The following is a 22,720-nucleotide window of genomic DNA, read 5'->3' as shown; positions in this document are numbered from 1 at the left end:
AGCAAGTCATATTCCAGATACTCAGTGGAGGGCAGGTATGACTTGTGCTATCAATCCCAAAGTATAAATCTAATCAGAATCAGAGGAATGCCACTTTCTGAGTTTGGAGAATATGCTTCTGTTGTATAATTAAAAACTACACTCCGACCAAAGGCAGAGTGTGCTTTTACAGGAAATTGAAGACGTTTTTTCATTCTTTTTCACAAACACATTGAGCCGTGAGGCCTAATGACATGAAGTAATGACACTAGAAATAGGAAAGAAGTAAAATAATTAAGACAGTGATACTAGAGCTTTCACCTTCTCTATTTAAATAGGGTCTAATTAAATGGAGAACAGTGGTGACACCTACTATTTGTATTAGGTCTCCTGGTTTTACAGAGTATGCTCACAAAAACCCAATTCTAGGTTTGGGCCAACCCTGTGAAATAGGAGGGGCAGCCTGTCCTCACACCCCATTGTGTGAGAGATGAGATCAGATGCTGGAAGAGGGTAGCTGACATCCAAAGCTGATGAACAGAGAACACCGGGGCTGGTGGTAGGATGGAGAGCCTGCATGCTCAGTTCTGTATTACTCTCCCTAGGAAGAAGTAGCTCTCCTTTGAGAAGCAGCATGAGGTAAATTGGTGCTTTAATCTTTTATTTATAAAAGATTGTCAAAGACCATGCCTATTTGAAAAAGTGGGAGGGGTTGAAGAGGAGAGTGAAAAACACTCTGCTGCCTTTTTTTTTTCAAAGACCAGGCTTATAGTCTAAACTTATTATCAATTTAATCTGTCAAAAAAAAGTTCTGTCTTTTTTTATGTCTTTTGAAGAAAGATGAAGAAACATGAAAGTGAATTGGCCTGTTTACGCCATCATTGCAGTCCATTATTAGTAGTACAGCCACAAAATAAACAAACCGTCCACTGGGTAATACAGCTGTTAAGATCTACAGCACTTATAATGTAAAGAAGCTATATAGAGCAAAACATTACAATTAAAATATAAATGATTCTTAAAGTTAAGTAAAGAGAATGAGATAAGAAGAGAATCTTTACAGGCCAGATCCAGAAAATGATGCTCAGGCACTTTTTGGAGATGAAGAAATTATGTTACACGAAAAATGAATGCAGGACATGTACAGAAATGGTGATAGGAATCATTCAGAACTACTCACCTTAGAAACTCTGAAAATTGTTTGTGTCATCAATGGGGTTACAAAGAGAGTATCCCTTCTGTAGTAGCAGGTCATCTAATAAGGATCTTTTCCAATAATCAATTCTGAGACTGAGGTCTATGTCTAGTGCTTTGGTGGGGAGTGGTAGTTATTCAGTTACTGAGAAATGCATATTAAAATCTCTACCTGTAGTGGTAGAATGATCTTTTGCTTCTTAAAATTCAGTCAATTTTTGCTTTACCTGTTTTGAAGTGCTAATATTAAGCACATACACTTTTATAATTGTTATACTTTCCTGATGAATTGTATTCCTCTTTACCTCTGGTAAATCTTCATTTAAAGTTTTTTTTTTTTTCCTGACGTTAATATAACCAGGTCAGCCTTCTGATGCCTACTTTTCACATGGTATATATCTTTTCTATCCATTTACTTTCAACCTACCTGTGTCTTATAAAGTTCTTCTCTTACAGACCTCATATAGTTAGGTTTTCCTTTTAAAGATTATCTGACAATCTCTTCTTTTTACTTGGAAAGTCTGGACCACATAAACTTAGTGTAATTGTTAGATATAACTGTACCATCTTGATATTTGTTTTCCTCATGTTCCTTCTTTTCTTCATTTGCTGTTCTTCCTTTTATGACTTCTCTAAAATCATTTGAGTATTTTTAGAATTCAATATTAATTCATCTACTGACTTAGTGGTGGCTCTGAGGATTAACTAATAACTAAGTTTTCAAAAACCATTCTAGAAAACTTGCTATCCCACTCATCCTCCCATCCTTTACATTGTGGTTCATATATATATTACTTCTACATATGAAATTAAATCTACACTATAATAGATTTAAAGGAAAACTATTTTTTGTATTTTCCAAGATGTTTACTATTTCTGATGTTCTTTATTTCTTCTTGAAGATTCAGTTTTCATTGAAAATCATTTCTTTTTAGTCTGGAAAAACTTCTTTTAGCATTTCTTATGATGCAGTGATTCTCTAGCAATGATATCTCTCAGTTTTCTTTTATCTTTATGATATGTATGTATATGTATGCCTTTATAAATGAAAATATTTTTATTTAATTCTTAAAGGATTTTTTTCCTAGGTATAAAATTCTGAAATGACTTTTTTTTTCTTTTATTATTTTGAAGATTTGGTCCATGGCCTTCTGGTCTCTATAGTTTCTGATGAGAAGTCAGTGATGATTTAAATTATTTCTATCCTGATTATAGTATGCTGTCTTTCACAGGCTGCTTTAATTTGTTTTTAATCTTTGGTTTTTTATCAGTTTGTCTATGATGTATCTAGACTAAAATCAATGTCCTTTAAGATGTAGATCTCTGAGGTTTAGAAAGTTAAACATTCTTCTAGTCTATTAGTAGTTTTGTTAGAATTTGAATCTGAGGGATGCAATTGTTTCAGTTGTAGCTTCTACACCATAGTGTGCCCTTTCTTTATCAGTACATCAGCACCCCAACTAAAACTTCTCCTAGATGCCTTCAATTCTGTGTAGTGTAAGTACAAGCCAAAGCAACTCTGCAGCTGTCCTTATGCAACATGCAAATTTATGAGCCTGCAAATGGATTCTTTACAAAGACAATATTCTAGTTCCAGTATGAATTTTATTAGGGTGTATGTGTGTGTTAGTTGCTCAGTTGTGTCTGAGCTCACCAAGGCTCCTCTGTCCGTGGAATTCTCCAGGCAAGAATACTGGAGTGGGTTACCATTCCTTTTTCCAAGGGATCATTCTAACCTAGGGATCAAACCCAGGTCTCCCTCATTGCAGGCAGATTTTTTACCATCTGAGCCACCAGGGAAGACCTTTATTAGGGTAACTTTTACCAATTCCTAAAATAATGGTGATGAAATGATTCCATCATTTTCTCCAGAAAATATATATTTCAGTGACTGGAATATTTCCATTCAAAGCCAGCCATAATCAGAGAGTATTTTATTTTCATTTAATCTAATGTACAGTCTCTTGATGTACTGCTTTAAGTAGAGTTCAGTGTTGAAGTTAACTAGTCAAGATGGTTTGACAGAAATAAAAGTTAAATTTTAAAATCTTTTGTTTTGAAGTAGTGAATTACTGAGGGTTAGCTTGCCTTGAAATCTGGTGATTTTCATACTCAATATCTTTTTGCATGATTGCCAGAGGATAGGGCTGTGGGCTCAGTTGCCATATACATATATGGTGATGGGAGAAACAAAAGTAACTTTTTAAAAGCTTATTTTAAAAAAATACATAATATAAAAGTAGTAGCATATGTTCATTATAGGAAAGAAATGGAAAATTAACTACCCATAATCTTCCCACCACACTTCTTTCTTTCTCTCTCTCGTTCATTCCCAGCATTTGTTCTGACAAAAAACAAACAGGCTGCACAAGTTTAGGCTCTTTCCTATTATCTTTGTTTTTAGGCTTTGAAACTTGATTTGTTTGTTTTTGCACACCTTTGTTTTTCCATCGCTGGTCCTGCAGTATCCTATAACATCCTCTTAAATGAGAATTTCAAAGTAGGATGAGTTTCCCAACACTTTTGGAATGTGTGTTTTTCCAGGTATTATTATTAGCAGCACAGATAATGGTCTTTACTTAGAGGAAGCCAGATAATGAAGTGGTTAAACAATAAAGTTTCTTTTGCAAGGGCCATGATTTTAATGGGCACCTGTTTTGCCAGGTAGGAAAATGTAGCTTTTTCATGTTCTTCCTGGGTTCTTCCTTGAAGTCACCTTTTAACAAAATGCAATTCTACCTTTGGGATGTTCAAAATGTCTAGATTTCATTCAAGCAAAAGTTAAAGAGCAAGTTTCATTATTGCATAAATTTTTCCCAGAGGGAAAATTAAATTTTCCCTTTTATTTTCAGGATTATCATTATTTCTTTCTATTTTATAATGATTCATCACATTTTAAAATTAAGCACAAATTTTGGGGGATGTAGAAATCAATATAAAGAGGAATATTCATATTTATTTGGGAGCAGTAATATTTTCTGCACCAAATGTAGAAATGAAATGATTCATAGTTTAGAAACATATGGACTACAGAAATATTTCAGTGTTTTAGAGAATACATAAAATTAGGTCATTGAATTAATATGAGAGGGAAAACTTCACTCCACAGATCTTTTAAAATGAAGAAAACATAATTTCTAGATTTTTTTTCTTAAAAAGCATAACACTCTCATATTTAATATCTAGGAAACAGTTGCTTCATCCCTCAAATATGGCATTCTCTTATGAGAATGTTAAATACATTCTCAAATATGAGAAAAGTTAAACACACTCTGCTACAGTGGAAACCTTCTATCTGATACTTGTTGGCTAGTGTAGACTTTGCCTCTTGCTATTAGAGATAAACCATCTAATAAAAATCTGTGATACATGAAGATCTCAGGTAGACTGACATCATTTACTGAGTTTCTAACTAAAAAAGGCAGCTATCTCAGTAATGAAAGTCACCTTACCCACAGCAAGAAATTCCAAATAACACATAATGTCACGGATGGGAAGGGCTTTCCTGATGGCTCAGTGGGTAAAGAATCTGCCTGGAATGCAGGAGACATAGGAGACTGGTGGCAGCAAGATGGTGCTGGGCCTTGGAAAGGACGGGGGCATAATCGTAAGAACTTGCATTCCTGGGTGCTTTTGACTTCCCTACCTCTGCAACCCAAACTTTTCAAAGTCACACTTGGTATTTATTCCCCCCATCGTTGATCAGGAAGCCACGATCATCCTCAGTTTCCTGAACCACATCTCTTTCAGTCAACTGGACTCACATCAGAGCTGATCGGCAAACCATCTGGTCTTGTTTCCCAGTGAGCCATGCAAGGATCAGCAGAAAACTGCTCAACACTTGACATTCTGCTGTGGTTAGTGTTGTGAGCTCTTGAGGAAGGCTGCCTGAGTTTGCCACTAAGTTCAATGCTTATTACCTGTGTGACTTTGCACAAATGATTTCACGTGCAAAAATAGAATATTATAATAGATTGTAGTTTTTGTGAAGGCTAAAGGAGATAATTCAAGTAAAGGTATTAATAATTTAGAGCTCTGTCAAGCATATGGCTAGTGGTCAATTTATGATGACTCTTCTTATTTGGAGAAAGAATTATGTCATTTCTACAAACCTGAATACTCATCCCCCTGCCGTATATAAGGTCTGCAAACTATGGGTTGAGAGAAGAGTACATTTTATTTTGTCATTACTCAGTATTTCATACTGTTCTCAACCCATTGCTTCTTTATTATTTTATTTTCTTCTCCCTAAACTAAGAAGCTCATCATCCATGTTTTCTGGGTCCCCACACACAGCACTGATAAGCTTTCTGAAAATAAATATATGGTTGGACTGGAAAGAACCCTCAAACTGGAAAGAACCTTAGACATTGCCTTGTCATTTAGATAAAGCATCACCTTTGTCAGCAAGGATCCGTATATAGCAGAAAACAAAAATGCTTAGTTTTGCATAACTTTAACCATTTACACTGATTTAGAGGGTTCAAATTGATTTAGAGGGTTCCAAGTTCAAGGACAGGTTGTTTATTCCTGTAAGTGAGTAACAAAATGTCATTTCAAAAGTTTTCTGTTTAAGGATGCTTAGAGTCATGGGTGTCTAGCATTTAAGTTTGACAACAAAATGTTATCAAATCTGATCTCATGACAGTCCTGCTCCCTGGTGTGTGAATGAATAAAGGTGTACATTTATACTCAGCCAGTTCAGTCCAGAGAAGCCCCCTCTCTCTCCCTTGAATTGTGTTAATTAAGCTTTATAGTTAGAGCAAAGTCTGTTTCTCTCCTTGTTAAACTCATGATTTTCTCTTCTTCTTGATTATGGCCAAAATTATTATATTTTTTATTTCTGCTGTTTGACTCAAGGCTGTGCATGCTCAGCTCAGTCATGGCTGACTCTTTGCAGTCCTTTGGACTGTAGCCTGCCAGACTCCTCTGTCCATGGAATTTTCCAGGCAAGAATACTTGCCATTTCCTACTCCAGGGTATCTTTCCAACTCAGAGATCGAACCTGTGTCTCCTGTCTCTTGCTTTGCCTGGTGGGTTCTTTACCACTGTGCCGTGTGGGAAACTCAAGGCTACACAAGCGATTTTTTCACAGTGGCTGATTTTTCTGATTCCCTAGCATTCTTTTAAAATATTTCCACATCATAGTATTTCCTTGTGCCCATTTTATCCAGATCATTCTTTTCATGTCTAAGATCTTTGATTTCCATAGTATTAAAGGACATTATATTGTGGTCACGGAGAAGGCAATGGCACCCCACTCCAGTATTCTTGCCTGGAAAATCCCATGGATGGAGGAGCCTGGTAGGCTGCAGGGGTCGCTAAGAGTCAGACATGAATGAGTGACTTCACTTTCAATTTTCACTTTCATGCATTGGAGAAGGAAATGGCAACCCACTCCAGTGTTCTTGCCTGGATAATCCCAGGGATGGGGGAGCCTGGTGGGCTGCCGTCTATGGGGTCGTACAGAATCGGACACAACTGAAGCTACTTAGCAGCAGCAGCAGCATATTGTGGTCAACAGGTGAAATGGTACCAGGAAATTCCCTCACTTAAAATAAATAAGGAAAATAGATTAAATGCAACTTAATAATTTTAGGGAAGTTATTTTTCTCATATTTTAACAAATCTTTTCTCATTTTATAAGTTTACACCAGACTAATGTGATAGTAGATTTTTTAAAAATCTAGTGGATTTTAGCTAGAGCTAATGTTAAAATGTCCTCATGCATTTTATTATTATTTTTTTTTTATAAATTTATTTATTTTAAACATGCTGAAATATTCAGCTTTTGACAGCTTTCTTTTTGCCCAAGAAAGTATCCTACAATACATGATGCATAGACATAAAACAATCCAGGAGGTTATATGTGTATCATAGGAAAAATAAATGAAAAAAAAAGTTTTTTTAAATTTTATTCTTTTATTGAAGTATAGTTGATTTACTATTTTGTGTTAGCTTCATGTGTACAACAGTGTGATTCAGATATATACATATGTATTCTTTTCCAGATTCTTTGCCCTTATAAGTTATTAGAAAATATTGAGTGTAGTTCCCTGTGCTCTACAGTAAGCCTTTGTTAGTCATATATTTCTGTCTTACTGGTGTATATGTTAATCTCAAACTCTTAATTTACCCCTCTCTCCACACTCCCCTTTAGTAACTTTAGGTTTGTTTTCTGTGTCTTTGAGTCTACTTCCATAAGTTCATCTGTATCACTTGAATAAAGGGTTTTGGACTGTTTTATCATAATAACAAATATTTTAGCACCATCAAATATAAACATAGCTTACAAAATTTGAAGAAAAATGATTTTACAACTTTAAAATTGTATGTAAGAAGAAGACTAGGCCAATGACAATAATGAAAACGGGTTTCCCCTGGGATGAAATGGCCCACAGAGAGGGATGGGTGCAGGAGAGGGAGTGAGGGTCCAGGAAGGAAGGGGTAGGATGGATCCAGTTGAAACTAGGGAGGTTTATGTACATCGGGATACTCAGAGATGAAAATAGAATTAAAATTTAGGGCAGGGAGACCCAAGCAAACTCATTTGTAAAATGAGAATTTATTGAAGTAAATCAATTTTAAGATTCTTTCTTACTTTGAAGTTCCTTTATTCTATGAAGGTGTAAATTTGAAAATAAAAAGACAATGCAAAAGGATTTAGGGGAAAAAATGGTTTAGAGAGGGCTAGGGCCTTTGGAATAGACTTCAGTGAATGTAGCACTGAGAACTCTGACCCTTTCTCCTCAGAAACACATGGCAATCAGTTCTTTATTAAAATTTTGGCTCTTAGAGGAAAATTTTATATTAATAGTTCAGCCACACTGTTCTTATAGGCATTAAGTTACATAACATTCTTGAGTTATCAAATTGTTCTCCCATACCTAATCTTATCTTTCCAATCGCCTTGAGGGATTAACTATAATAAATGGGTGTTAACCCTGAGGACACTTAAAAGAAGTTAAGTGCTCTGCCCAAAGCTAAATATTAAGTCATAAATTCTAAAACACTGAGCTGGAAGCTCAGATCTCCTGGAAACTCCTCCGATTCTCTTTCTACTGCTTCAAAAAGGTAAGTGGGGAGCTTTGTAATGAAAGTAGTTTGAATGTGAACACGTGTTTGAGGAAACAGCAGTCAGTCAAGGAGGAGATTCTGACTGACCTGTGAATTTGCCATTGGGTGGGGCACTTGTGAAAAGGAGAAAATTAAGGCAAAGAGGGGGTTTGTTTTACAGAAATTAGATATATTGTATCTCTTTCTGCCTGGCACTCTGCTAGGACAAGGAAGAGTGCATGACACTCTATGGACAAGGAAGCAAGAGTTTTCTGCCGTGAAAGCTTAGGTAGACAAACTAGACAGTCACTGGTAGACTATGAATAAAATAGTGTAAATACAAGTTAAAATCATGATAGTTGCCTGCAGATGAAGGATTGGTTTTTAAAACAGAGAGGCAGATTGTTTTACTGGTTAAAAGTAGAGCTTTTGGTATCAGAACCTACACTTGCATTCTGTTGGTTTTTTTTTTTTTTTGGCTGTGCTGGGTCTTCAAAGTTGTGCGTGGCTTTCTCTTCATTGCTGTGCTCAAGCTTCTCACTGCGGTGGCTTCTCTTGATGCACCAGAGCACAGTCTCTAGGAATGTGGGCTTCTAGCTGTGGTACAGGGGTTTAGTTGCCCGTGGCATGTAGGATCTTCCCTGACCAGGGATCAAATCTATGTCCCTGTATTGGCAGGCAGATTCTTACCCACTGGACCACCAGGGAAGTCCCCTGGTTGTTTTGTTTTGTTTTGTTGTCTTTTAAATTTTTTATTCAACTACGGCTGATTTATAATATCATGTAAGTTTCAGGTATACAACACAGTGATTCATTTATACATATATATGTATATATATATATTCTTTTTCAGATTCTATTCATTTATGGGTTATTATATAATACTGAGTATAGTTCCTTGTATTATACAGTAGGTACTTGTGCATTCTGGTTTTGCCAGTACTAGCTACTAGTGTTTATCTCTTTAAGCCTCAGATCTTAAGAATGAATAAGGGGTTTATAACAGTTTTTCATAAGGTCATTATGAGGATTAAATGAGAAATTGTATAAAAAGCACTAAAGGATAATATCTGCCACTTAGTATAACCATTCAATGTCGGCTACTATAATAAATGCCCTAAACTGTGGAAGTTACAGGGAGGAACATGTTTATTTCTGCTTATTACTATGTTAGCATCATCTGGCTAAGTGCCTGGCTTTAGAACATGCAGGAGAGCTATTCCTTAAAATAATTTCATACTCTACCAACTGATGCTAGTTGACAATGGTAGAGATAGCCTTGGAAGTAGAGGTAAGTCTAGTGAAAAAGAGAAAACTGAATAAATGGTTATCAGGAATATCTTAGGGAGGTTCATAGTCCCTAGGATCCTTTTAACACCAACGGAATCTGTTCACAATTCTATGAATAGCATGAAATGAGGCTGGAGGTGCTGTTCAGATAAAAACTCCAACTTTCATATATATACACAATGGTTTCAAACTTTAAAACAAAGAGAAAAGGAGCATTGAATGTGCTGGCTATGAACTCTTCTATCCTTCATACACATGGCCTGTGAATACAGTAGATATAAGGTGAGTAGCGGTGGGGTTATTTTTGGAAATAGCAATGGGTCTACAATGGTCCAGACACATGCCGTCAGCCAATCTCTTTGTGAGATAAACAATCAGAAAGCAGACTGTGAATATCAGAAAAAATTGCTCTGTGAGGAAAAATAATTGGCTCATCTGGGGAAGACAACATGTTAGACCGAGCAACACCATGTTCTAACAAGACTATGTGTGTTAGAAACTTTTACTATTATTCCTGAAAGTACTCTACCTATGGCTGATACATTTGTTCCTTTTTGACCTCTTTCTGGAAATGTACTTTCTAGTATTTTTTAAATTCTAAAACATTAACATTTAAATAATATTAATGTGGCATATACTATATATTACACATAATATATATACATGTAATATACATAATAATCTATAACTGTTTGAAGAAAAGAGATGGAAAAAGAATAGTCATCTTGGAGGATCTTATAAGGTTCCTGTTAACCTTATAGAAACTGATGATCTTAAATAATGAAAGTTCTAAGAAAAGAATATGGAAAGTGGAAAGAGATAGAAAGGAGGTAGAGAAGAGTGGTAAGTGGGGCTTAGAAATTATGTACATTGGGCTCCTTTCTGCTCTTTGGTTATTTGTTATAATTAAAAGGGAAAAGTCAGAAGGCTATGGGCCATCAGTGTTGCTTACAATAGCAGCTGTGGATATAAAAGCACAGTATCTACAAGGAAGTAAAGAGAAAAAAGAAAAATGTTTTTGCTTTTAAAAGGTAAATTCAGACTTGTTAAACAGAACTTGTCAAACTGGATTTATGTTGGTACATAAAAACAACATGATTTGAAGAATGAATTTCAAATAGGTTTCTCATAATGATCTATGTTTGTGTTCTAAGGCTTTAGATTTTTAAGCAATAGCTTATGAATTGTGAAATAGAATCATTGTAGATATTAATGATAATAGTCTGATTTCTCTTAAATTTTCTATAAATGAGGATAGAATATAAGGCAATTTTAAGCATAAAGTTTTATAAACAAATAATACCATAGTAACTTCTTCAGTGATCATATTTATTTAGTGTAGAAAGGGAAGTATTATTCATGATTCCTATCTTTTGCTCACATCTGTTTAATTTCTTCTCTGTAATTTTCTTGTGATCTTAAAAGAAAGCTTATTTTTATTGCTTTAGATGTCATTTATACCTTTTGTGAAGTGGTGATTATGAAACAACATGGAAAAATAAATAACAGAAGTAGTTAATATGCCTGAAACATCTGGCCAAACCATCAGTTTCCTTTTTTTTTTTTTTCCCAATATTTATTTATTTGGTTGTGGGTTTTTGTTGGGATATGTGAGATCTTCCCTTGCAGTGGTCGCTCAGTTGATGCTGCTTAGGGATTTAGTTGCTCTGCGGCATGTGGGATCTGAGTCCCCCGAAAAGCAGTCAAACCCACATGCCTTGTGCTACAAGGCAGATTTGTAACCACTGGACCATGAGGGAAGTCCCAAACAGTTTTATGTCTGTGTGTGTTGGGGGCGGGGGTGGTGAGAAAGAGAGAAAGAGACAGAGACAGAAAAATAACTAATCTTGTTAAAAGCATTCAATAATCCCAACTCCGAAACAAACGAGTGCTATCAAAATCATCGGATGGGATGACCATATGCTCTTAGAAAATTAGGTTCCACTGGTTACCTGGAGAAGCACGGCAACCCATTCCAGTATTCTTGCCTGGAGAATTCCATGGACAGAGGAGCCTGGCAGGTTACAGTCCATGAGGTGGCAAAGACTTGGACACAACTCAGCAACTAACACTTGTACTAATGGCTAATCGTGGAAGTTCTGATCAAGGAAATAATAATAAAAATAAAAATAAATTTACTCCTATTAACAAATCTAGAATAAACATTTCTCACTGAAATGTATAATATAAGCAAAGAACTGAATCTTTTAATGTCCATTTTAGGGTTTTAATCTGAGAAATAAGTCAGGGAAATTATCTTGGGTCCAGCAAAGAGATTTATCCATCAAATATACCCAATGTTTATTGAACACTGATTATAAGCAAGGCATATGTTAGGAAGAAACAAAAGACAATCACACAAAATAATCCTGCTCGTCAATGTCTCAAGTTACTAGAAAAATATAAACATGTGCACGAATTCCTAAAATTCTTGCTCAGCTGAGGGAGCCATTGCTAGTGGTGACAAGAGCAATGAGATTATTGGTAGTCTTCACAGATGGGGATGAACTTTAAAACTTTAGGAAAAGCTGTGGGAAAATAGGGTTCTTGTCATAACTTCTGCAATTCTAAGAACAGCCAATTATAGAGATATAACAGGCACCTCCCAGAGTAGCAGATCAAGAAGTCAGGGCTTTTTAGGCATCAGAAGGTCTAAAGATGTCTTACCCTGACATCTGGGGTATTTGCCTACTTCTCAAGTTGTGGTGCCATTGAGTAAAATATAATATGTGCTTTAGGTGACCTTCTGAATGTCCCACAAAAATTGTGTAGTGTCAAGACAATGCCTTCCATACATTTACTCAATATTTTCAAATTATATTAAGTAGATGTCAGATAGTATAATTGGCGCATCACAGTGATCTTTCTTGGAATTTTTGCTCGGTGAACTGTTGCAGTGCCCAATTTTCACAGGGTTACAAAGAATATTGTAAATATTAGCTAAAAAGAGAGTGGGAGGATTACAAAACAACAGAACCCAAATAATAAAGTCAGCCAGGAATGTTTTAAAAATAATGAAATGTACCCAAATCTACCAAGCACTAAGAAAAAGCAAATGGAGATGTAGAAACCTCAGGAAATAAAAATCCAGGGGCTTAGTATCAAGTCTGTGGGTTCTTGTATTTTCATATCTCGATGTGAGATGAAGTTGTGTCCTACCCTCATGTGATAGAGGATACCACAGAGTTACTGGCAGAATCAGTGAGTCCTCAGCTTTGATCACACAAGTGGATAGCTCCAATATGATACCCCCTTTCTGGGACATAGCTGGGGGCCAGTAGTGAAGCAGAATTCTCTTTGTGTGCAGAATTTAAGAGCAGTGTACCTGGTTCCTCGTTTTGCTTGGAAGGAGACGTGGGATTATAAGACCAATTCGTGTTCAAGAAAAACAGTCAACAACCTGCAAGGACTTTGTATCCTCTTTTAAGGGAAAGGATTAGTAGGATTTGGGTTTTATGCAGGATAGTTGCATCATGTCAGGTAGAAATATGACCTTGTCACTGTCCTTTTATAGAGATTAAGTGAGATTTAAGGAGATGATGAATAAGGGTCCAAGTTGACAAGGGCTGGGTTGTGGGTAGTTAATTTTATGTATCAATTTCACTGGGTTGTAGTTTCCAGGTATGTGGTCAAACACTTCTAGATGTTTCTATGAGAGTATTTCTTGTGTGAGATTAACATGTAAATCGGTGATACTCTGCAGAAGACATAGGTACTATCCGTGGCTCACAGAGACTACTTTTTAGTTGGGGGAGATATATAACAAATGCACAAAAAGTCAGCTAATAAAACTAATATGCAGATAACTGAAACAGGATGAGTGACGCTGTGTAAGTGGTGTTGACTCTGAGAGACAAATGTCAAGAAGGATCCAGTCACATGAGCATCCAGGGAGGGAAGCATTCCAGGTGAAGGACACAGCACAAGGTTCTCTGAGCCAGATACAAGCTTGGTCTGCAAGAACAGCTAGCCTAGATGGCACAAATCTGGAAGGGAAAGGGAAAAGGGAAAGAAGGATCTAATCGGTGATAGCTAGGCAGAGGAGCAACATGAATTGTTTGTGTTGCCTGGTCTTCAAGGAACTCAAAGCCCAGAGAGACACCTGAGGGTTAAATAAGACCCTTGAGTTTTAAATAACTAACAGCACAAAATCCTTGACAATGGAGGGAGGGGCGAGGCATGCAAAGGATTAGCTGAGTATGGAGCACTATTAAAATAAGTCACATGATGTGGGCCTTCAGAAGCTCCTTTTTAGATTTATCTTTTCCTAGATATCACAGAATTGTACAGTATGAGAGCTGCAAGAAAACTTCCCGCACATTCACTTGAGAAAGTAGATAATCGAAAGGATTCAACATGCCCAAGCCTGTATTTTAATGGCATTAAGGCATAGCAGGGCCTTAGGAAAAGGAGAAATATATGTAAGCATACTTGTGCTTTTGGGAAAGTGCTGCTCGATTTAACAATTTAAATACAGACTTTGCCCTCCCTGAGTACAGCAACACTGCTCATCTTGGGCATCCTTGTTAGATCCAGGACATAGCACAGTGCCTGACACAAAAGAGGTGCTCCGTGGAGGCCTGAAGGATTAAAGAACAGGCCACCATCAGTTGGAGTTTGTACTTCTCTCTGTAACTGAAGGATAAGCTAAACAACTAGAAGGTGTATCTTTTGTGCTGCTTGTCTTCTCTGACCTGCTTTGATTGATTCTCCCCTCTCAATGGACCCATATTTACATTCTAGTATCTCCCATCCACCTTGAGCAAGCAAAAACTCCCTTGGTTTAGCTTTTGGCTTACTCTCTCCTTTTTCCATCTTAAAATTTAGCTTTTACTTCAAACACTTGGTAGTAAGAATTTATTTTTTATTGCCTACTCTGGAACACTGTGTGCATGGAGACCAAGGGAGGATGAAGGACACTGAAAAACAAAGAGGATAACCTTTTCAAGCCTTTGAAGGAATTCCCATCCAACTGCTCTGACCTTGACCCAGCAGATTAAGTGGCCCATACCAGGTGATGCTAGTGGTAAAGAGCCTGCCAATGCAGGAGACATAAGAGACTCGGGTTACATCCCTGGGTTGGGAAGATGCCCTGGAGGAGGGCATGGCAACCCACTCCGGTATTCTTTCCTGGAGAATCCTATGTACAGAAGAGCCTGGCAGGCTACTGTCCATAGGGTCACAGAGTCAGACGTGACTAAAGTGATTTAGCATGCACACACGCCTGCTAGATTATAACTATGCTTGTCCAAACTTTCATTCATCCATCTTCCAACTACATAAATTTCCCCACTCCAACTTCCAACACTTCTTTATATATGCTTGTGTGTGCAAATTTGTTCATTTTCAATGAGATGGGGTAGAAAAAAAAGCAAATATCCTTTTAAGGAGTAAGTGATAGTTGACTGATCAATCACATTTTGGTTTGAATTAACTTTTCAAAACACATTGTAATGTTTTGCTACTTAAAAGGGATTTTCCTCAGTGGCTTTTAGATCTATTCACAACAGGGCTCAATCTACCTTTGCAGGTAATTCTGCACCTGCCCCCTACCAGGTGAGATCATGTTTACTACTGTATCTCCTGCATCCAGCACAATGTCTGATGCATAGTTCTAGAAGAATCTCTGGATGAATGAATCAATGAGTTCCACCATGCCTAGAGCTGTATCAGATAGGTTCCTCTGTAGGCTAAAAATCAGCACTCCTTCAAATGAATATGTTTTCTAAGACATTATTAATTCCATATTATTGGAGAGGAGGAGGTGCAGTGAGAGGAAGAGGGGAGAGGCAGCTAAGATACTTTTTATTTCACTTGAAAGTGCTGTTTTCCCACTTCAGCAGTAGCAGCAAGAGGGCCATATTCATTTGCTTCTGTGTAAGGTTTGACTAAGGACCATATTTCCAAATTATTCAGAGATGCTACACAGCACCTTAAAGTTTGGTGCTCACACTATTTCCTCTGCCTAGATTGACTTCTCTCCTTTGTACCTAGTTGGTCTTTCCAGTATCAACCCAAATATCACTTCTTTGTGGAGACCTCCCTCAACAAGCCCTCCCCAATAGTAAATTCCTCTCTGTTCTATGGCAGATTTCTCAGACTCGTATCAGTCATCGTGTAATATCATAATTTATGTGTGTCTCCCCACTTAGAATGAGTGCTTAGAAGTTAGATAACCGTATTACTCATATTTATGTTCCTTGATCTTAATATTGGGTTAGCCAAAAGTTCATTCGGAGTTTTCTATAAGATGTTGTGGAAAAACCTGAAGGAACTTTTTGGCCAAACCAGTATTTTTACTTACTTGATACATGCTTGCTAAATGCTTGCACAAATGAATAAATGGAAAAGAAGGAGGCAGTGGGGGAGGAAAGAAGGAAGGATGAGATGAAGGATGGATCAGTTCAACATCTCCTGTGATGATTAGCTGAGAGCAGGGCTTTACAGCAGTTGGCATTGACAGGAAGGAGATAGGAGGCAATATTTCAGAGTTTGGGGGACCACAGGGTATGCCACTGCTATGGGTAGGAGGTGGGAGAGGCATAGACGTCTACTTCAGTGACAAAGGAAGGCTACTGGAAGGAGATAAATCCGGTCTTCAAAGCAAGTATTGTTACTTCACAATTTTGCCTATCATCTGTCCAACTCAGAAGTAAAAGAACTTGCTTAATCCTTAATAAAGAACAAATGCTGTTAGAGGAAACAAAGTAAGGTCTGCAGACTAGACAGCTACATGTCCATTATTTAACAAAACTCTATCCCAAGGATCTTACAGTGTATAGTCTTGTTTATTCAAAACCACTGTCTAAGGGGAAAAAATAAGCCCTGCATAAATAAAGCCTGTAGTTTTGTGGGTTTTAATAACTCAACACTATTATTCTAGATAATGTGTTCTCTTAGTTATCTGCTGTATCACATTCCTAACTCCTTTATGCATGTCAATTTTGGCAATTACGAATAGGGAGGGTAATAATCACTATAGAACCTGTGTTCTATAAATAGACATTGATTTAACCACCATTGCTAGTAATAGCTATCTTGAAGAAGCTCATTTGTCATCATCATTTTCTATTTGATGAATACGGTAAAAAAGACATGCACTCGGGTGACAACCTTCAACAAAAACTAATCCATTTTGTTGCTCTCTAGAGTAATAATTATGTTTTCTGGATGCACTTTCTTTGGTGATGTTCCAAGGGAAAGATTTTCTATGCATTAACAAATAAACAAATAAATATGGGAACCTAAACTGTGCACAGGATTTTCTAGAATTTATGACACTTCGCAATATGAAATAATTATATTGCTCTATTATCAATGGAAGATATTGTATCTAGGAATGAAGGAATGAAGACTAACACAGCTGATACATTAAAGAAGTAACCCAAGCGGGGAACTTAATTATTTTGATGTTTGTAAATTGCAGTTGTATTAAAATGGGAAAAAAATGCCATATCTTTTTCAATCCCTAAGATTTATATGTGTTCATATTTAGACTTCTGAAAAGAAGATAAATCATTTTAAAAATCATTGTCCGTGTTCTGAAATTTGCTAGCGAAACCCTGATTTTATTTTATATTGACATTAAAACACTTTAACAGTAAAAAAAAAAAAAGTTAAGTCCTTTTATGTTTCAAAATACTTTCTCTAATATGTTGAGAAATACCAAGAATTTGTTTTCTGGGCCTTTAAATTAAATGGAAATTGTCATATCTCAGTAAGGCTCTCAGGTTGCGGTATTTGTAGTTCATCAATCAGGAAAAATTTTACTTAATCACTAAGAAGAAAAGCTAAAATAATTTTCGTATTAAGATACACATATATTGGGAAATGTTTTGTTTCAGTGTAAACGTTACGTCTTGGTGAATAATTCCCGTTTGGGAGTTTTGATTGCAGTTTTCCCAGTATGAGGTATAAATGAGACGACTGGCTTGGGGGAGTGGGGAGGTGATTAGCGTATCTCATATCAAGCCGTCTATATATTTTCTTTGCATGAGGTGTTGTAGAGGAATTACCTGGAACTGATTAAACCCCAGGAGAGAAGTGGGGAAACGCGCCTTCAGTTCTTCTCCGGGAGAACGCGAGCGCCCTCTAGACTGTATTTACGGACAGATTCTGGTGACGCAACTCCGGCCACTTCACATCCACGGAGTGGGAGGGAAGGGGCCGGATTCCTCCCGGTGGGAGCACTATCTGAACCAAAGAAGGAGCCTGGCGACGGGAGGGAAGAACAGATCAAGCGTCGCAACGGTGGCCACAGGACAACCTAAAGCCTGTGCAGAGTTAGGCGCGCGTCACACACAGTTTCCCCGCCTACCTCCCCCCTACCCCATCCACCCGCCGCCGTGTGTCACCTTCCTGTTCGGAAGTCTTACTAGGTTGCTGGGACAGAACAGGGGGCGCCTGCTCCACCCATCAGGTATCCGGTTGGAAGAAAAGCCAGTCTCAACAACTTGATTCTCCCCGTTAAATGATAAGTTTAGCAGACCGTCTGTCTCCAAAGGCTGCGTATTAGGGGAGGGGGAGGGGTGAGCACATCAGAGGATGCCTTTCGGTTCCAACCACAAATCATATGGTTGTGCCTCTTCTCTATTCCACTTAGAGCCCTCTGACTTAAATTCCTCGTTCCTCCTGGAATGCGGGAAAGAGCGTCTTTGAGAGAAAATGAACCCTGTGCATGTGTTTTGAATTTTTTCTGCACTGATTTGTGATGATAATCAGTCAGGTTACATTTCTTGTGTGTCTTGCTGAGGGTGTAATAAACCCAGGACACTGATGACTATAATTTTCTGGGTGATGTTGCAATGAAGGGAATAAAGTGGCCCAGTGGTGAACTTTGCAGCTTGTTCCCTTCCTGTATGGAAATTGCCTTTATATAAATTGGGGTTCATAACAAAGCTGGGACAGTCGCCTCTGAGTCATGCTCCCTTGTCATCCCAGCTCCCAGTCTGATCAGGCACATAGCAGGGAGGCTACTCTAGCCATAACTAAGCTCTACCTCCAGCCTCCAGAAAGGAATCCCCAACCTTCATATCCTAGGCAACCTGAAGAATGAAAGAGGAGGCGATAAAATCCCCTTTGAAAGGTTTGTCTGCTTTTATTACTATCGTTTGGATGGAATGGGTAGAACAAAGATGTTGCAGAGGATTTGGGGTTACTTAGCATAGGGAGGGCACAGGAAGTGAGTCTCTGGAGGTTTCTTAATGTTTAAAAAACAAACTGGCAGAAACTTTGGTGCAGTATGGTGTTTCTGGGCATTCTTCAAAATTGTGACTTTCTCAAAAGGGGAAGGAACCTCGTAGGAGCAGGCCCCAGGCTAGACGTGTTGAGGTGGAGCATGGGATATGGGGGCATGGGCAATCATAGAGTCATGTTATATGATGAATCCATGGAAGAGGAAGCAGAAATGGGCCAGTTTCTGTGATTTGGAGTTTCCTAAAAACCTTGCTTTGGGTTGGAAGTGTCCCTTTCAGGCAGGAGTTAAGTGCTTTTTAAAGAGTGGGTGCTGAGCAAACTCTCCCAGCCAGTCTCCAGGATGTGGTGTTCTCTCCTGCCAGTCTGGGGCCGTTGTAACTGAACAAACCAAGAAGCAGTTGAGGCTACAGATCACATTCAGGAAAATGAGGTGGTTGTGCCTGCAAAACAAATTCCTACCCAGGACTAAAGAAAAACCCCTTCACAGGCTATTCTTGGTGTGACAGCTGGTATTTCGGAGTGTGTCAGATCCAGTAGGCAACTTTAAAATGGCAAGGCCGTTGGCAAGTAAGGGGTCATGGCAGGGCAGCCGCCGCAGACATCACTGACCAGCGCCAGGCGCTCGACCCTGCGAACTTAGTAGCTTGCAGCCCTCTCCCGGCTCCTGGCCCAGTCGCTGTGCTCCTGGCTTCCCTGCTGGCGCTGGCGCGAGTCCTCGCACCGGCGGTCAAGCTGCAGCTCCCAGGCATCTCGGAGCGGCGGGGTTACTGGAAGGCACCGCACGGCGGTTCTGCAGCGCTCGCCTCCCTCCTTTCCTTTCTGGAGCGGAGGAGGCGCCCGGCTAATCTTTCGGGAGTCACAGTTACCAGGACTCGAGAGAAAGAGCAAGGTGGTAAAACTCCAGGGTCTGCCCGGAGGAGGGCTAGGGAAGACAAGCACAAACTAAGACCAGGGGGTGCGACCTAACGGAGTTCTCAGTTCGGGGAGCGGGAGAGGGAAGCTCGGGAGTCGATGGTGCGCCCGGTGCCAGCTCCGCACCAATCCCGGGTCACGCCAGGTCGGTCCCCTAAATTGCCATCTCCTCACGTGTTCTTGGCACGGCGGGGATTAAAAATGCAAGGGGCAAAATTACATGCGGAAAGGACAGAATGTCCCCAAAGATTACATTAGGAAAATAAAAAAGTGAAATGCAGATTTTTTTTCCTCTTTAGTGCAGAGACGAATTTTATTTCCGCCCCCTCCCCTCCACATTCCTGGCCTCTCTCCCTCCCCCTTCCCTCTTTCTTTCCTTCCTTCCTCCTCTTCCAAGTTCTGGGATTTTTCAGCCTTGCTTGGCTTGGGCCAAAAGCACAAAAAAGGCGTTTTCGGAAGCGGCTCGGCCGTGCACAAGGGCCATTTGTTTGTTTTGGGACGCGGGGCAGGAAATCTTGCCCGGCCTGAGTCACGGCGGCTCCTTCAAGGAAACGTCAGTGTTCTCCTGTCGCCCCAGCCCGCTGCGCGCCCGGCCGCCGCTGCCCATGGGGGAGATGCAGGGCGCGCTGACCAGGGCCCGGCTCGAGTCCCTGCTCCGGCCCCGCCACAAAAAGAGGGCCGAGGCGCAGAAAAGGAGCGAGTCCTTCCTGCTGACCGGACTGGGTAAGCGCCGCTGCCGCCACGCGGAGACTTGCCTTGCGCACTCCTCCACTAGTTGCTCGGATCGGGAAAGAGGGGCTGGGTATCTGGGGCTGCACTGAGGATGGGGCCGGGGAAGGAGGGCGGCGGGAGCCAGGGACCCCGAAGATAAGGGCGTGCGGGGCCGCCCTCCCCCGGCGCTGCCGCTCGGCGCCTGAGATAACTGTTGATGGTGCGCTGCACGCCTGGCGAGGGCTCGAGAGACTGCCTTGTGAATTACGGGAGAGGATCAGAGTCGGCGCCGGGGCAGGGGCTGAATCCGAACTGAGGGTCTGAGAAACCAGAGCGGGCACAGAGCCACCCCGATCGCCGCGCACCGGGCAGAAACCGCTCTGATTTCCTGATCTGCCGCGACTCTGATTTCCTCGCAAGGCGGAATAAATGAGAAAGGTGGAAAATTACCCCGGCTGCTCCCTCCCTCCCACCCCCTCCGCCTGCGGTTTTCCCAGTCTCCGGCCCGGGAGCCGAGGGAGGCGGATATCAGTCCCCGGCCGGGCCCTCCAGGGGCGGTCCCCGAGCCCCCCAACCCCTGCTCCCGGCGGGCCCTCTGGTCCGGGGCGGAACCGCCCGCCGCCGGCCGCTTTGCCGCCAATCGAGCGGCGCGGCATCTGGGGGCGGGGCCGGGGGCGGGGCCGGGGGCGGGGCCGGACAGCGCCGCTTACTCGTTGTCGCGTGGGTCCCGCCCCCGCGACGGCACAACGCTTATAAACCAGGAGACGGGGCCAGAGCGCCGTGTTGGCTGAGCCGGTCTCCCCTTGGTAACGACTCCCCGTGCGCGCTCTCTGGCGATGACGGTGAAAACCGAGGCTGCTAGAGACACCCTCACTTACTCCAGAATGAGAGGCATGGTAGCAATTCTCATCGGTGAGTGTAGGGATACGACTGGACTTCTAGGTTATTTCTAGGTTACGTGAAGTGGAAGTTTTTGAATACCCCGGATCAGATTAGTGTGTGTGGCGTTGGATGTTACAAAGCCTTTGTCTAAACGTTTCTCCTCTCTAATTCACAGCTTTCATGAAACAGAGAAGGATGGGCCTGAATGACTTTATTCAGAAGATTGCCAATAACTCCTATGCATGCAAACAGTAAGTTTCCGCGGGGGGGGTGGAGGGGGGAATTGGGGGAAATAAAAATAAGTAGTGAAGTTTCCATTTACCAGCAGGAAAGATATACTTCTCATTAATATATTGATCAGAAAGCCAAAGACTTCCCACGGGTGGGGATCGCTTTTCTCTTTAAATTCTAATTATTGAAGACATTTAAAACATTAAAATTAATTTGCTGATTTGGCTTGCACTAGAGATGGAAGATAAAATTTTCATGTTTTCCCCATTCACCTCCTCTCTCCTTGAAGAACAACCCCCATCTCTGTGTTTAACTGTGTTTGTTATTTTAGCTATTATTTTCTTTAACAGTAATTGATTCGGCTGTTTTTAGTTTAAACACTGAATCCTCCGGAGAAGTTGAGCCAGAAATTCGCTGTTGGTGTTGTCTGCCCCCTTGTGGCGAGTTAGGATGTTTTAAGTTGTTCCTTTCCTCTCTGCAGCCCTGAAGTTCAGTCCATTTTGAAAATCTCCCCACCTCAGGAGCCTGAGCTTATGAATGCCAACCCTTCTCCTCCAGTAAGTGTTCTCTATTCGTGATACATCAATGGAGGGATCTTAAAAATGAGTCAGTTTCCCTACGTGGATGAGTTAAAATAGCATTTTAGTTAGTATCAAGGCAGGAATGCCTTGTTAGTTCATAGCAGACAACTGACATAAGCACTTATGTATGAATCAGTGGAGCATTTTGAAAGGCGTATTTCATAAAAGTACTATCTGCTTAAGAACAGCGCGATTGTGTACAATTTCCATACTCTGTTTTGCAATATGCACATGTATGGACAAAAGGTATTCTGAAACGTGTTTATAGATGTCTGGGGACCTGCCTAGTCATTTGCAGATATCCCATCTCTTACAATTGCGTGTACTTTACTATCGCAATTTTCCTTTGAAGCAAGGAAAAGATTAAAGGAAAATCTTTTCTTTTCCAGCCAAGTCCCTCTCAGCAAATCAACCTGGGCCCATCATCCAATCCTCACGCTAAACCGTCTGACTTTCACTTCTTGAAAGTAATCGGAAAAGGCAGTTTTGGAAAGGTAATTTCACATCTGAAACTCTGATTGTTTATAGTCTTTCATACGCTAATTTTACATTCTCCCTGGATGTGAACAGGAAAATGATTTTTAATTTAAATTTCAGGTTCTCCTGGCAAGACACAAAGCAGAAGAAGCATTCTATGCAGTTAAAGTTTTACAAAAGAAGGCAATCCTGAAAAAGAAGGAGGTATGACC

At 40.1% G+C, this 22,720-nt stretch overlaps 1 protein-coding gene across 7 annotated transcripts in view; it reads left to right on the top strand.

Moving 5' to 3' along the window:
- The window catches only part of SGK1 (serum/glucocorticoid regulated kinase 1), a 111,230-nt gene that overhangs the window by 84,520 nt on the left and 3,990 nt on the right, over nt 1-22,720 (top strand). For 3 of the 7 annotated variants that reach the window (XM_081530689.1, XM_081530690.1, XM_081530691.1), the window contains exons 4-7: nt 21,395-21,470; nt 21,932-22,007; nt 22,421-22,525; nt 22,629-22,712. In XM_081530689.1, coding sequence (XP_081386815.1) covers nt 21,395-21,470; nt 21,932-22,007; nt 22,421-22,525; nt 22,629-22,712 — 341 coding nt within the window. Of the gene's footprint in view, nt 1-17,854; nt 17,939-18,558; nt 18,605-20,217; nt 20,350-21,117; nt 21,250-21,394; nt 21,471-21,931; nt 22,008-22,420; nt 22,526-22,628; nt 22,713-22,720 lie in introns of those variants that run through there. The other 4 variants (XM_081530695.1, XM_081530693.1, XM_081530694.1 and 1 more) reach the window with 3 other exon arrangements.

The sequence above is a fragment of the Giraffa tippelskirchi genome, chromosome 9 (assembly GCF_054371585.1).
Source record: "Giraffa tippelskirchi isolate mGirTip1 chromosome 9, T2T-mGirTip1v1.2.pri, whole genome shotgun sequence".
In the NCBI taxonomy this organism is placed as follows: Eukaryota; Metazoa; Chordata; class Mammalia; order Artiodactyla; family Giraffidae; genus Giraffa; species Giraffa tippelskirchi.
The sequence above is the reverse complement of the archived record's forward strand: the minus strand, read 5'-3'. Positions and strand labels throughout refer to the sequence as shown.